At 40.7% G+C, this 14,039-nt stretch overlaps 1 protein-coding gene and 1 non-coding gene across 2 annotated transcripts; both read right to left on the reverse strand.

Annotated features, from left to right (window-relative positions):
• Positions 1-988: 988 nt before the first annotated feature.
• On the reverse strand, positions 989-10,442 carry SLC25A3 (solute carrier family 25 member 3). The gene is made up of 8 exons (XM_035551784.2): positions 10,254-10,442; positions 9,970-10,123; positions 6,085-6,206; positions 3,248-3,427; positions 2,956-3,137; positions 2,125-2,297; positions 1,432-1,542; positions 989-1,323 (listed from the first exon to the last, which is right to left on the reverse strand). The coding sequence occupies exons 2-8, from the start codon at positions 10,115-10,117 to the stop codon at positions 1,163-1,165; spliced, it is 1,077 nt and encodes a 358-aa protein (XP_035407677.1). The 5' UTR covers positions 10,118-10,123; positions 10,254-10,442; the 3' UTR covers positions 989-1,162.
• Positions 2,551-2,790, reverse strand: LOC118250711 (small nucleolar RNA SNORA53). Its single transcript, XR_004779516.1, has one exon. It is a non-coding gene; the product is annotated as a small nucleolar RNA SNORA53 (small nucleolar RNA).
• Positions 10,443-14,039: the final 3,597 nt, after the last annotated feature.

Below are 14,039 nucleotides of genomic sequence, written 5' to 3' on the forward strand. Positions count from 1 at the left end.
AAGGACACTTATGTTCCAGCTCCACTAAGTGAACATAGTAGTACTGGACATGGTGAACCCTTTATATGCTATTAAGCATTTTTTGGATTTTGCTCTGTGATTATCAAGTTTCTTGAACAAGCAAAACTCAAAAGGCAGCCTGCTAATTTTACACAAAAGACCGAGGGGAAAAAAAATTTAATTGTCTTTATAAAACATTGCTAGTTTGCAATGCCTACGAGTCTAGAGTTCTTTAAACCAATTAAGGTTGAAAAAAATGGTATGGGCTTCTTGCACTGCAGAAATGTACGGTTCAATCAAAACTCAGCATTAAGGTAATTGAGCCCCCAAAAAAGGGGGAAAAAATCAAGTTACAGAAGTTCCACGCTTAAGGAAAAGCTGGCAAGTTGAATCTCTACAGTAAGAGGCAATCACTTTTTATTTTACTATAAAGCTGTAGTAAACTTTTAGTGGTTGGATATCTTTGAGAATCTTCATTAACATCAGCTTTACTGTTGTTAAAGTAGCAGCTACCATTTAATTCCACACTACAAGCAGAAGGACTAAGATCTTTGGATACAGTTCAAAGGCAAGAGAAGCAGAAATTAGTCAAGTAAGCATAAGTTATGTTGGGATGATCACTTCAGTGCAGAAATAGTTTTATGTGTAAGGCTCCCCTCAACTGTATGGAGAATGCAAATGCCCTACCAGACTGCAGTCTCATCTCATTCATTTCAGAGTCCAGCTACTGTATAGTAACAGCCAGTAGAGGCAAGTGAAAGAGGAATCAAAAAAATAGCACAGAACTGCTGTTAGTTTCTGAATTACTACATGGAGAGATTCTTGGGACTTCTCTGGGAACAGCAAAAGCCTACTTTGTTGCAGTTATTTCATAATTCTCTAATTCCTGAAGTGTAGCAAAGCCTATTTATTTTACTTGGGAAGTATTTGAGGCATTTGCTGCTGTGAAATGAAGCTTACATATGCAGTAGTAAACAGACACTAAGCACTCCGTTTCTCATTTATTTCAGGCAATGACAGTGGTAGAATTTAAACCCTCACATGGCATGAGGGCACAGCCAATAATGATATCATATAGAGTTTGTTTTCTACATAGTCAAATATATAAAAGTTTCATGAAACTCATCACTGGGACAGCCAGCAAAGTCAGTCCATGAGTTGTCTACTGAGTTAAACCAAGCTTCTTCTTCAGAGATTCTGGCATTTCAGGTGGAGGTGGACGAGGAAGTCTGAAATAAACCTTCACAGAATCATAGATGAACCACTGTAGTGCAGTCAGGGTACCGATCATGATGATACGGGCAAACAGGCCTTTCCATACACCTGTAGAACAAAATAAAAGCCATGAGCATAAGAAGCCAGGGAATAAGAAAGCTCTTGAGAACACAAGAGACCACAAACAATACGAAATGCATGAAGGTAAGGATTTACCTTTGAATCCAAGCCTCATAAGAACCTGTGAGGCAGAACTGCCCTTTTCCTTGTTCAACACAGACACCACAGAGTCAGCAGGATGAGAAACAATTGCACAGAACACACCAGCTGAAAAAACAGTTTGACATTAGTTCTGTGGTATTTTAACTGTACCATTACAATGTACACGAAGCACAACCAACTGAAACCACACCTTCCCTAGACCAATAATAAACTGCACAGGAGTTACGCCAAACCTCCTGGTATCCTAAAAGGTCCATTCTTATTAGTGTTATGTGACTACCAGAAAACACCTCAGCCCCAATCATGCAGCTAAACCTTCTGCCAAAGTAAAACTCATTCTGAGTCTCTGGAAGTTAAAAGTCCCCTTTCCGCCCTGATTTCTCCCCCCTTCTTTCAATCTTCCCGGACCTTTCCCAACACAGCAAAGACTCAAGTTTTCCTGCTTGAATCAGCTGTTGTTTCTAAACTTGACATTAATGTAGGAACAATCAAGAGCACCATCCTACTACAGACCCATTGAACCACTCATTCCACTCACAAATTGAATCAAGGTTTTTCAACTTCACATTTTAACGCTACATGTAAATCCTCCCATTCTGATTCCACCTATTTGATATTCTGAAAAGGGTTAGGCTTCCAGAGTTACTGTACTCCATTAACAAAGTGCAGGACTTAAAGACTGCTTACCAATATAGCCTGCAATAAATGTGACTACCAGCTGTTCTCCTTTTGAACATTCACTTCGTGGCTTGGGAACAACATACTTGTAGAGAGCTTCAACAGTACGTTCAAAGCAGGCAAATTTCATCATTGTGTATGGAATCTGTCTCATCCATAGTGGAGCGACACCTTTATAGAAACTTAACCAGAGAAGAGAAACTCAGTTTCATTTTCTCTAGCATTTAAGGTATATTTGCAGCCTAAAAAAAATTGTTAGCTTATTGCTGTTATCTGCAAAACAACTTCTAAAAACTGACACCGTGAGGCCAGATTGTCACAATACCTATGGAACAGGAACATCCTTGTTTTATTCATTTCCAAGAACAGTTATCACTTCTCAGATTACAATGCACTGCACTAATGCAGTACTGCTACTATAAGTGCAGCAAGGCTCATGTCTGCATACCAGCCAAGTCCTGATAGTGATAAATGACTTGCATATTACAGCCACTTTTATCAGAACAGAAGGCTAACATGCAGTTATATTACTCTCACATGCCAATGACTCAAGCATCTTTGACTGTACAACCAAAAAAGTTGCTGAGTATCTCTGACTGGAACTGCTGGAAACTGAAGTTATCCAGCAGAACTCAGCACAAAGATACTCACAAAGATGGATCTAAGGAGCATGTGGAACTAACAGACATCTCAGCACAGATTCTTTGATGTTAATTATGTTATCTTGAACTATAAAGACAAAAAGTATTATAAGCTAAAGCCAATATTAGTTTTAGCAACAGCCCTTCATTAGGAAAAATATTCTAAATCAAGAACCTGAATCGAAATTAAGAGACTTACGCCCAGATGCCTTCTTCTCCAAACATTTTAGGTACAGCTTGCCGCAGAGTGTTAGCGTATCCAGGCTGTGTCTGGATGCGAACTTTAGCAGCTTCCATTGGAGCCAGAGCAATGTCAGCAAAAAACTCTGCACTGGCAGATGCAGCTAGATATAGTGAAGTACGCCACAAATATGCATTTTCCTGAAGAGAATTTGAACACGTTTTCATTAATCAATCATCCTTTTGTGATTCCTCTGTGTTAGAAATACTGTTGCTGATGTACAGTCTCACACCAAACACTTAAGGCTTACCTCTCCAAGCATGTTGCCATATAGGATTTTGAAAACTTCATAGAAACCAAATTTACAAAGCCCCTGCATCGAATATCCAATAAAGGTTGGAGCCCATCCCTTAGCCAAGCCACGAACTCCATCTTCTTTGACCGTCACTGAAAATCCATTGAAGATGCTCTTGTATTTTTGTGGATCAACCTAAACAGAATAGACAGTTAATTACACAACATAGCTTATCATTTCCCTTCTCACACCCCCATTTGAAATAGGAAACTCTTAAATTCCTCACACAGGTGGATTCCTATGGTTCCCTGTATATCATCACAACCACAAGGTTACACTAATGTAAATGCAGTAGGTTGCTTGCTAGTCTCAAACCCTAACTTATTTCAACAGTCAGTATATTCCTCAGCAGTCAGGAATCAAGCAGCCTGAATTGTGCTTTACGTTTATTCTCTGTAGCCCTTCTACATAAGAAAGATTTACTGAAGTCACTATTCTAACACTGACAGTACTATTTTTGTACAATTACACTTAGATTTGATTCTTTAAAAAATTTGACAGCTTCTGTCAGCAATCTATTCAACCCTACATGTCACACCTACTTATGAACAAGGTGCTGCACCTATGCCATGGTACCAAGTCTTAAGAATCACCTGATTTTTAAGGAAAAAAGGTTACTTGTCCATTATTAGTTTGATCCCTCAAGACAGTCAGACTAAGATAGGTAGAGAGAAGCAAATCGAAGAACACTCAAGAACTTCTGCACTTGTGCTTTGACTTTACTGTAAACACTACATTGAAAATATTTTCTGCACACAAAAACTTTGGTTGAGGTCGGAATGGACCTCTAAAGGTCATCTGATACTCTGAGTATCAGATCTTATAAAAAAAAAAGTCAACCTGAATATTTTTGTTTCATCTGAAAGCAAACAACAGAAATTCTGAAGTGGGTCATTCTGACAAATTTTAAAGTCATGTCCTCTTGCCTTTCATACTTGATATCAGCCAACATTTCCTTAGGAGGATGAAAAGTATCAAATTAGAAGCCAACCAAAGCTTTCATGAAAAACTATGGGACATGCATGCAAAACTGCAACCTCTAGTTCTTTGTCTCACAGTCTGGCAACAACCTACTTGAGAATGAATTCACTTAAACATTTCAAGTTTAAAAGACTCAATTTCAGAACACTGAAATTCAGAATATTTAATTGGGTACTGTAAAATGAGACTGTCTCATGTCAGAACCATGTTTAATGATCCATAGAACATAATGGACATAGGAGACCACCTCCTCTTAAAAAGATATGAGAGGATAGGAAACAGCTTTCTTCCTGGAGAATCAAGGAAGAATTGGTAACATGATCTCCTACCGGACCTGTAAAAAGATAAATGTTGACAGGTTTTTACAAGGACACACTGCAAGCCACATGGAACGTTTCTCACTGCACTTTTCTCTACGTGCTAGAGAAGGAAGGGGATGCATCACCACCCTCACCACAGATGTCCAGAACTGTAGCCCAAGTAACACACACCTGTCAAGCAACTGAAGCCTAGGACGTATGAGGCTTTGCTCCCAGTGATATATGCAACATTGTAGGGCTCTCAGGCGTTCTGTCCATTAACCCAATACACAATCAGATTAAGAACTGCTTGAGATGCTACATCCTCTTTACCCACGATCAATGTCTTCCTTCCCCTGAAACCCATCCTTGTCTGTGTAGTCAAGGTACCTATCTTGGATTTTGAAGACACACTTTGTCCATAAATGAGTGCACTTCAGCTACACTTTCAGAAATAACACACACATGCAACTACAGCTTTTCCCTACTGGTAGAAATAGAGATTCTCAACACAGTTAGTTAAGCCTCAATCCAAATTTTGTAGAAAGCATTTTGTAGAAGTGTGTTGCCCACTCCGGATGCACCCTGTTTGTCCAATGAGTTACAAAATGACTACTTTGAGACCAGAATTTCAAGTGTTCTCAAGCATGCAAAAAACCCTTTCCCTGTAAAGTGCTAAGACCTTCTAGAACAGTTTTAAAGAGTATCACATGCAATTCTCCTAGTGTGACTAGTAGTTCTGACCAGAAAGTAGTGTCCTCTTCATTTCATCCTCATTTTCAGGCATTCTGTCATTACAAAATTGCCACTTTTAGAATTGGTGTCAGCCTATGCAACAGGGAAGCCATTAACTTTACATTTTCAGAGATTTGGAGGTGTGCTTTAATTTGCTTCATTCTTGAGGCACAGACTGGCTTGAATAAACACCGTGGTGTTTTTAGCCACAGCTGTTCAGTAGATGATTTTAGTGTTGAATCTGGTATCATGATTAATTGTAATGAGACTTCACTACTTACAGTTTAATGAAGAAACACTTCTATCACTTCAAGGAAACTAGCCAAGCCATAATTCATGCAGTAATATCCAAGATGTTAATTGCTAAAATTATACACGCATGTTACTCCAAGCTAAAAAAAACTATTAAGTCTTCAAAACACTGATACTTTTTCCTTACTTCAGACACACATTAATTGTGCTAGGTAGCCTACCAGCCAGCAAGGAATAACATCGTAATGGGTGCTGTTTGTTTTTTGTCTGTTTGTTTTTTTAAGCAAATATAGTAAGCTGAACCTATCTTAAATACAGTCAAAAATAACTTACCCAGGTTAGCCTAAATGCCTCATCTTCCCTTGGAAGTGGTATTTTGTTAAGCTGCACAGCAGTAGACGTGAGAACTTATGCTCAATTTATTTGCTGTGTGTTGACCAGAAAAGGTTGTATAACCTACTGTAAACTCTTAATATGCTGGCTATGTACAGAAAAAGTTTAAGAAACGTGTAAGTTAATACAAACCTGCATACGACATTTCACTAAATCCAGAGGTACGACAGCAGTGTGTGTCAGGCCACAACTTAGGACCCCACCAAAGCCACAGAGAGCATAAAACTTGAGCGAGCCATATTCACAACTGTATTCTGCAGCAAAAAATAAAGACACACCATGCTTTTACATAAACTCCATGCTCTGTTGGACAATGATGTCCACGTGATAGTTTAAGGCTCCATTTCATTAGTAGATTAATTATACCACACTAAACATGCTTTATCAGCTTCACCACATACTGACATGCAGAACAAACCTGTATTCTGCATTTAACCAGGTCTAGAGGAACCAGTGCTGTATGTGTTGTTCCACAGCTAATAATCCCACCAAGGCCACAAAGCATAAAGAATCTGCCTGAGCCATATGCACAGCTGTATTCTATTTAATTAGAAAAAATTACAAATGTATGATCAACCAGACATGGTAATGAAGATCAGAAAAGAAACAAGATTGAGTGCTGTCTTCTCAAAATTATTAAACTGAAACAACCTCCCAAGCTATACTGCGTAACTATAGCATTAAAAATAATTCCCTTGTTTTAAATTAACACATTTTAGACCGTCAAAATCTGATTCTAGGCCTTCCAACTTATGTTTATGCCTTTAAAAAAAAGCAGTGAAAGAGTTTTAGCATACAGTACACTTATATAAATTAATCCCATAAACTAGTAGTAGTAATTATGACTCAAAACTGCAATATCAAACATTCTCTTATATCAAGGAAATAAGCAAGGGAAGCGTTCCTCTAGTATCCTGGAAAGAAAGCTGCTCTTTTCTTTAAGCACTTTCCTTAGTTCTTAAGGAAATACTATAGTTAAAATCTCACACTAACATTGATTGCGAAGACCACAGAGATCAGATTAAGGTTGAATTTTTTCTTTATACAGGTAACTTTCAGATTCTTCATGCAGATACATTTTTCTTTCAAATGCAGAAACTGAGATTTACACATCTTCTGTTTAATGAAACTCTAGATTTTTCTTAGGACTTAATCATCACATTTAATGTTAATTAATAAGGCTCATTAAAGAAGCTTTTGAATCATGTTCAGTCAAGGGATATTTAACTTGCACTGCTCCACACAGCACTGGGTATAAAATCATCCACTTTTAAAAGTTGTTTTTTTTTTTTTTGATACATGAATTCTAATGGAGCAAAGTTACTGCAGTTAAAAAAACAAGAATCAGTTTCTCTTTCATTTTTTTAAGAAGCTATACAGGATAAGAACTATTATGATTACACACAACCAGAAAACACTGAATATACTATTAGCAGCAAAAATAAGCATAAGGTAGCAGCATATTTCTGCTTCTGTAACAAATATTGTATATAAATAAACAAACCTATAATACAGAATAAGGATATAGAAAACAAAACACTACTAGAAAATATTCCCCAAGAGTGGAAATGGATAATTTAGGTTCCTTTGCTATTAGTGCTATATACGCCACTGTAATAGAACAGGCATTAAGTGTTACACCAACTTAGGAAGAAACATATCTAGAGAAGCACTAATGAAAATCGCGACACCATCTATCATTGAATTCAGAGTTTCTCTGCCGTGTTTTTTTTCCTTTTGAAATAAATTCCTTTGTGAACATGAACAAAAATTTCCAATTATATTTAAAAGCATCAAGAGATCACCCACTAACACTAGCTGACTTATTCAACTTATAGCTTCCCTATTATAGAAAAGCTTCCACAAAGCGTTCCAGATTTTTAATCACACTATTTCTCACCATACTCTTCAAAATTAATCACGAAGACAATAAAAGTGACATTTGCTCTTTAACCTGTGAGAATTTTTTAAACTTACTGCTCATTACTATACACATGCTACTCCTGGACTTGCATATACCCAGCATGGTTAAGCTAGCAGCTTTTCAGACAGTAGTAATATTCTGTTTAAAACTCATCAGAATGATTAGTTAAACATACACAGGCGACGTTTTCTATGCAGATGCATTCAGAGCAGACTCCAGGTCTGAATTACTGGGCAGCCCTGTCCAGCTGTATCTTTGGCCTGTGGCATGGCAGTACTGTAGTACTTACTATGCTGCCAAGATACCTGAACTGCTTTTTCACGCTCCCTTTTACACATCAGTTTACTGTTACTCCCCAACCTTTGTAAAAGCCATAGAAATTTAGAGCTTTAAATATCTACTTTATTAAAATGGTACTCAGACTGATCTGTCAGCCAGACATTCAGAAACAGTACTTAAGACAAGCAAGCCATTATCAATGTGCCGTATGCTCTTTACGTGTACCTATGCCTGCAGTTGTATAGCAGTATTAGGAAAAGAAAGCCATAGTAGATACCTGACTTTCTATTTCAGTAGTCAAGAACGCCATTCTAACATACCTAGATGCCCACGTAAGATAAATGCCCTGAAGCTACTCAAATATACAGTGCAAAAACACGTCTACTCTGTTACGTAAAATAGTCATAGTCCTTGTTGTGATGTAGCTGTCATCTTTGCTTCAGATTTGAAGCATTAACAAGGACAAATTCCAAGAGCTGATCATAAAACACTCTGCCTCTTGAGCTGCGTTATGGTTGATGCCCCAAGCTGAACTCAAAAGGTCTTGTGCTTTGTACTGACTTTGTGTGACCTTGCATAAGCTCAGATATCTTCTGCAACGTGGTTATTCTCCGAACACAAAGGCCAAGAGAACTACGTGACATGTGAAACAAAAAAAATACCAGGAAAGACTAGCAAAGACTAAGAAAGAGTCAAAGGTAATCAGTATCTGCCTACAAAGTAAATGAAAATTTAACATAATACTTTCAAGAAATACGTGTACTTACAGAATATATTTAGCACACTGAAGAGTGATTTTGGGCTTTATTTAGCTAAATTACTACTGAAAGCCAGAAGCATTTTTAATTTAATAAAAATCCAACACCCAGTTGTCTTTCACATACTACATTGAATATGAAAGCACTAACATACTTCAACAATTACAGTATTTCCAAAGATGCGTCTCGTTGAAATCATTTTACGGTAGTTTTTGATAAAAATAAGCACTAACATACTTAAACAGTTATAGTATTTCAGAACATGCATCTTATTGAAATCTTTTTACAGTATCTTTTTTTTTTTTTTTTTTAAATAAAAAAACAGGCAGATGCTTTCCTATCAACAGCTTCAAAGAATTTGAATTTTAAGAACTACTTTCACTATTGGGAGTATCGTCAAGGTCTGACCTTTGGAAGTCATGACTGCTATAACAAAACATGCAGGACGCATTTAGACTTGAACCTAAAAAGCATCACTGTATCTTATGTAACAGCTATCTTGAGTACGCCCTACATCTACTTAACTTACGAGGAGAAAAAAAAGCAGAACAGAATGCATATGAACGTTCAGGTTTCCAGAGCTATGAATAAACACTCAAAAAAAAAAACTAAAACCAACAAATAAAAAGGATATTTCATCTCCATCCAGATTCACCGATTCATATGGTGCTTCCTCTTCTCCTCTGGAAGGAGCACGGGCCTACAGCCTCTGCCCCCGAGGCCGCAGGCCCAGCAGAGCTTGATGAAGCAACCTCCCACCCCCGAGGGGGCCTCCATCGGGGCCTCTGCAATCGCCCCGGCCCAGGACCTTCCCGTGTCCTCTGCCGGTAACGGCGGGCCCTTGGTGCCACCCAGCACACGCCGCCCGGGGAGTGCCGCAGGCTGCCAGCGCCTCCCCCGCCCGTGCCCTTCCTCGTCCTCCAAGCGGCCGCGCGTAGGCCCAGCGCCGGCTCCTCCCCACCCCGGGGGCCGCTGCGCCCTCTCCGCCGCCCTAACGGGCGCGGGCACCGGGCCCCGCTCCGCCGCCACCCCCCCGTCCCCCCCCGCCACTCTCACCTTCAGCAGCGGACGCGGCCGCCAAGCTCCGCCGCGTGCTGGGCGCCTCGGCGGGCTCCGGGCGCTTCCTCACGCCGTCCTGCACCAGCTGGAAGTGCGGCGCGTAAAACGGGTTGAGCCGGGCGAGCGGCGCGATGGACGAGAACATGGCGACCTGCGGCGGGCGACAAGAGCACAGCGGGGCGGCGAGGGCCGGGCCCGGCACGCGTGAGGCGGCCGTGGCGAGCGGCGGGCCCGGCCGGGCGGTTCGCCCCCTCGCGCCACCCCCCCTCAACCCGACTCACCTCCTAAGATGGCGGCGGCGCGCGGCCCGCTGCTCGGCCGGCGGCAGGGCGCAGAGGCTGACCGCGGGCCCGGCGCGGTGACTTTGTCCTTCTCCGACGCCGCGGGGAGGAGCCAGGGCCCAAGAAGCCGCCAGGCGATTGGCGGAGGCGCACCGAGAACCGGCACCGCCGCGCGCGCGCGCGGCCCGCGCCGACGCCCTTCCTGCGGTGGGGGAGGGGGCGGCGGGGGCCTCAGCGCGGGAGCGGGACCCCTCGGCCTGGCACGGCCCTGGCAGCGCTCCCGGTGCTGCCGCAGCCGTGCTGGGTGCTGGCCCCGTGGCCGTGGCTCCCCCCGCCCTGTACACGCGCAGGCCGGCCCTCAACCGGCTTCGGCCATCCATGTCCCGCGGTCAGCTCACGGTGACAGTAACCAGAGGCGGCCCTGGCCCCGTCTGAACGCCCTTTCCATCTCCACAGGCCCTATTCTTAATAACGGGCTCGCCCCCACGGCCCTGGGTAAGGCCAAGCCCGGCGAGGAGGCCCAGCCACCGCCCCCACGGGCTGCGGCCTCCCCGGCTCGTTTCACCCTTGTAGGACGAGCACAGCAGGCACCCAGATACAGCCCGGACTTCGGTTACTGCAGCCACTTACAAGAGGGGCAGTTACTCAGTTTGAAGGCAGAACATTTAACACAGCAGCCCTGCTTTAGCTTAGCTACCTTAACTATGCCTTTTCTAATATTCTTCTTCACATGCTACAAAACTACAACAACACAGATCACCTCTCTATTTACTGATGAGGTAAAAACTCCAAGGTTTCTCTAACTTCAAGGCAGCTATTCCATTATAGTGCTCCTTAATCTAAGCCCACAAGACAACAAAGCACCAGACACAGCCTCACTAATAATAAAATAATAAAGGGCTCAAAGCAGTTACACAACTAGTAGCACACCTGTACCACTACACAGAAGAAATATCCCTTTGGAACTTCCAGCAGCATGACCACCCGCTATGCTAACCTTACAACTTAGCTCCACTTATTTCACAATAACGTTAATCCAGGCAGACTGTCAAAGACGACAAGCATAACAGCACTGTCACAGAAGTCTGGGTTGGCTAACTCCCCCTTGACTAAACTAGACTCCAGCTGCTGAGTAGGAAAAGGTCAGCTGAAACTTGCATACTTTAAATAGCTTCATTTAGCAAGCAGTTGAGAACCTGAAGTACAGTTCCCTTCATTGCCACTAACAGCAAGGACAACAGGCCAGAATTGTTCTTTTTGCCATTACTTGTTCTACTCTACTCACTTGCATCTAACTTGATGGCAATATCTTTTATCTGAAAGCCAAACACTAACACTTATTTTTAATTAGTCATGTTTGGAGGTTATTAGCTGAGACTTGGGCTGTTATCTTGGAGTTACATATAAAGGTCTCCAATTCTTGCAAACTTGTCTGATTTTTAACATGTAGAAAACCTCTGCTCCTTCCAATTATGAAACATGTGACTATATTTATATTCACAGTGGCAATTTGTGTGCATAACCAGTACTGATACTTGAAGAGTTACAGCCTGTAGAACAACCAGTTATTTGGGTTTAGCTAACAATTTCTAACCACTGTACCATTAAATACTATTAAAAGGCAGAACCTAGCATGTCCCTGTGAAAATACACGGATAACATGTTCCTGTTGAATGCCTATCATTTTATGCACAGTTTCGTTTCTTTTCCTACATGTGAAGGAATAAAATTGCAATAGCCTGTAATTTGAACCATCTAATCTGACTTCTGATCACAGTGAAAATAGTAATGAATGAAGACTTGAAAGACGCTACCTTTTCATGTCTGCCTGTCTCAGATTCATAGACAAGACAGCCATTTTAAGTTAAATCCATCTTTTTAAAATCAGCAGTTTCCCAAACATTGGGGAAATAGGAAAATACCAGTTTGGAAACCAAAGCTTTCCTAAACACATTTCTTTTTCTGTCATTAACACACACCCCAGAAGCATGCAATGAAGAAACTTTAGACCAGTTTCTGTTTTACAAGAACTTGTTTTAACAAGAACTTGGCACACATCTACCATTTTGGTGAAGCCCATGAAGTCAAAGCTCTTATAAGCCTGTTCTCCATGTTAACCTACTGTTTTCACAAATATACTAAGGGATAGCAAAGCATCCATCCACACCTTTGATAATCTGATTAGCACAAGTAGCATCTGCTCCTGTGGTAAGCATGTATTTTACATACTCAGTCGCTGTAAAAATGTCAAGAGCTACTAAACAGTGATTCCAGAGAAGCAGTAACAGATCAAGTCAAAGCTGTGAGATTTCATAGCCCAGGGGAAGAAGCTTTAACACCGCAGCACCTCCCTCACCAGGATCCAAAGTAACTAGACTGAACTACAGCAGTCACATCCTCAGAACACAGGAAGTAGCAAAACCTCTCCTATTCTTACTATTCACTACCATAAGCCTCCTCACCTTAGTCATTCTTTTCTAATTTGAGTTTTCCCCAGACATACCAATATATAACCAGTACATATATGCATATTTGTCACCTTAGGACTATTTTACAAGTTGAATTGACTCAAAGACCATATGCTGTATGAACATATTCATGTATGCAACTGTCATAGCCTGCAGTTGCACCAGTGCAAAGCAGCCTGGTGCACTTCCCGAGGAAAGAGAAGAGTAATAGGAAAAATGTTAGACAAATGTAATTAGACTTAACAAGCAATATTAAAAAAAACTGCAAAGTAAATGCTAAACAGACAACTGAAAGCACACTGAAATACCTGAGCTTGCAAACACAAGATTTTAAAAATTATACATCACAACCTAACCCATATCTCTTTTGACTAGCTAGGTGAAGCAAGCCAAAAATAATATACAACATATGCCACACAATTTTACAAGTTCCATTTGCAGTATACACATCTTTTTTGCTGAAGAGCCTTCTTACAGAGCTGTTATTTAAAGGCATTATTTTTGAACTAACCTGTTCCTATTTAACTTCACACAAACTAGTTACAAATAAAATAAAAATTAAGGCATTTTGTGTACAGAACCATCTGAGAAGGTGGTAGCAAAAACTGAGGATTTTGGTACTGTAGAGACTTTCACAGGTCAAGCCATGAGAAAAACAGTATTCTGCAGGACAGTACAGACATACTGCTAGCAAGTAAACCTGAAGAAGAAATAGTTCCTTCACAATGTTTCCTACTTAAATGCAATTGATGTTTCCAACCTCAATTTTAAATTAAAGATCCTCCTTGAGAGTTTCCTGTCTTATATACCATGTAAACTCTCACAGCCTTACCATGAATCAGGTGCATAAAATTAAGTTCCAACACTGGAAGTGTTGGAACATGTAAGTGATTCTTAGCCTGATACCAGACACCTGAAACTGTGAATGTTAACAGATTACCACACACTTTAAATGGGAGAAGTTTAAGCTTCATGTTAGAAAGCTCTCATTCAGACTGGGAAAATAAAAATCTGCCATGTTTTCAGTATCCTACACAGCAAGACCAATGATGGAAGGGGGAATACAGCATAACATACACACAACAAAAAACATTTGTCCTGATTATTAATTGACACAGACTCTTTTAGATGTTTTGTCACCTCTAGCCTAAAAGTAAATTTAAATAATTACTACATAAGAATTCAACTGATCTTTGTAACTGGAATTTGGATGCTATTATATTACCAGCCAATACAATTGCTCTATTTTGTGATTGGTGCTGAAATTTTAACCCGATTCTGTCTAAATGTCAAGAAAAACAAAAAGATCACTCATTTC

The sequence above is a fragment of the Cygnus atratus genome, chromosome 1, assembly GCF_013377495.2.
Source record: "Cygnus atratus isolate AKBS03 ecotype Queensland, Australia chromosome 1, CAtr_DNAZoo_HiC_assembly, whole genome shotgun sequence".
NCBI lineage: Eukaryota > Metazoa > Chordata > Aves > Anseriformes > Anatidae > Cygnus > Cygnus atratus.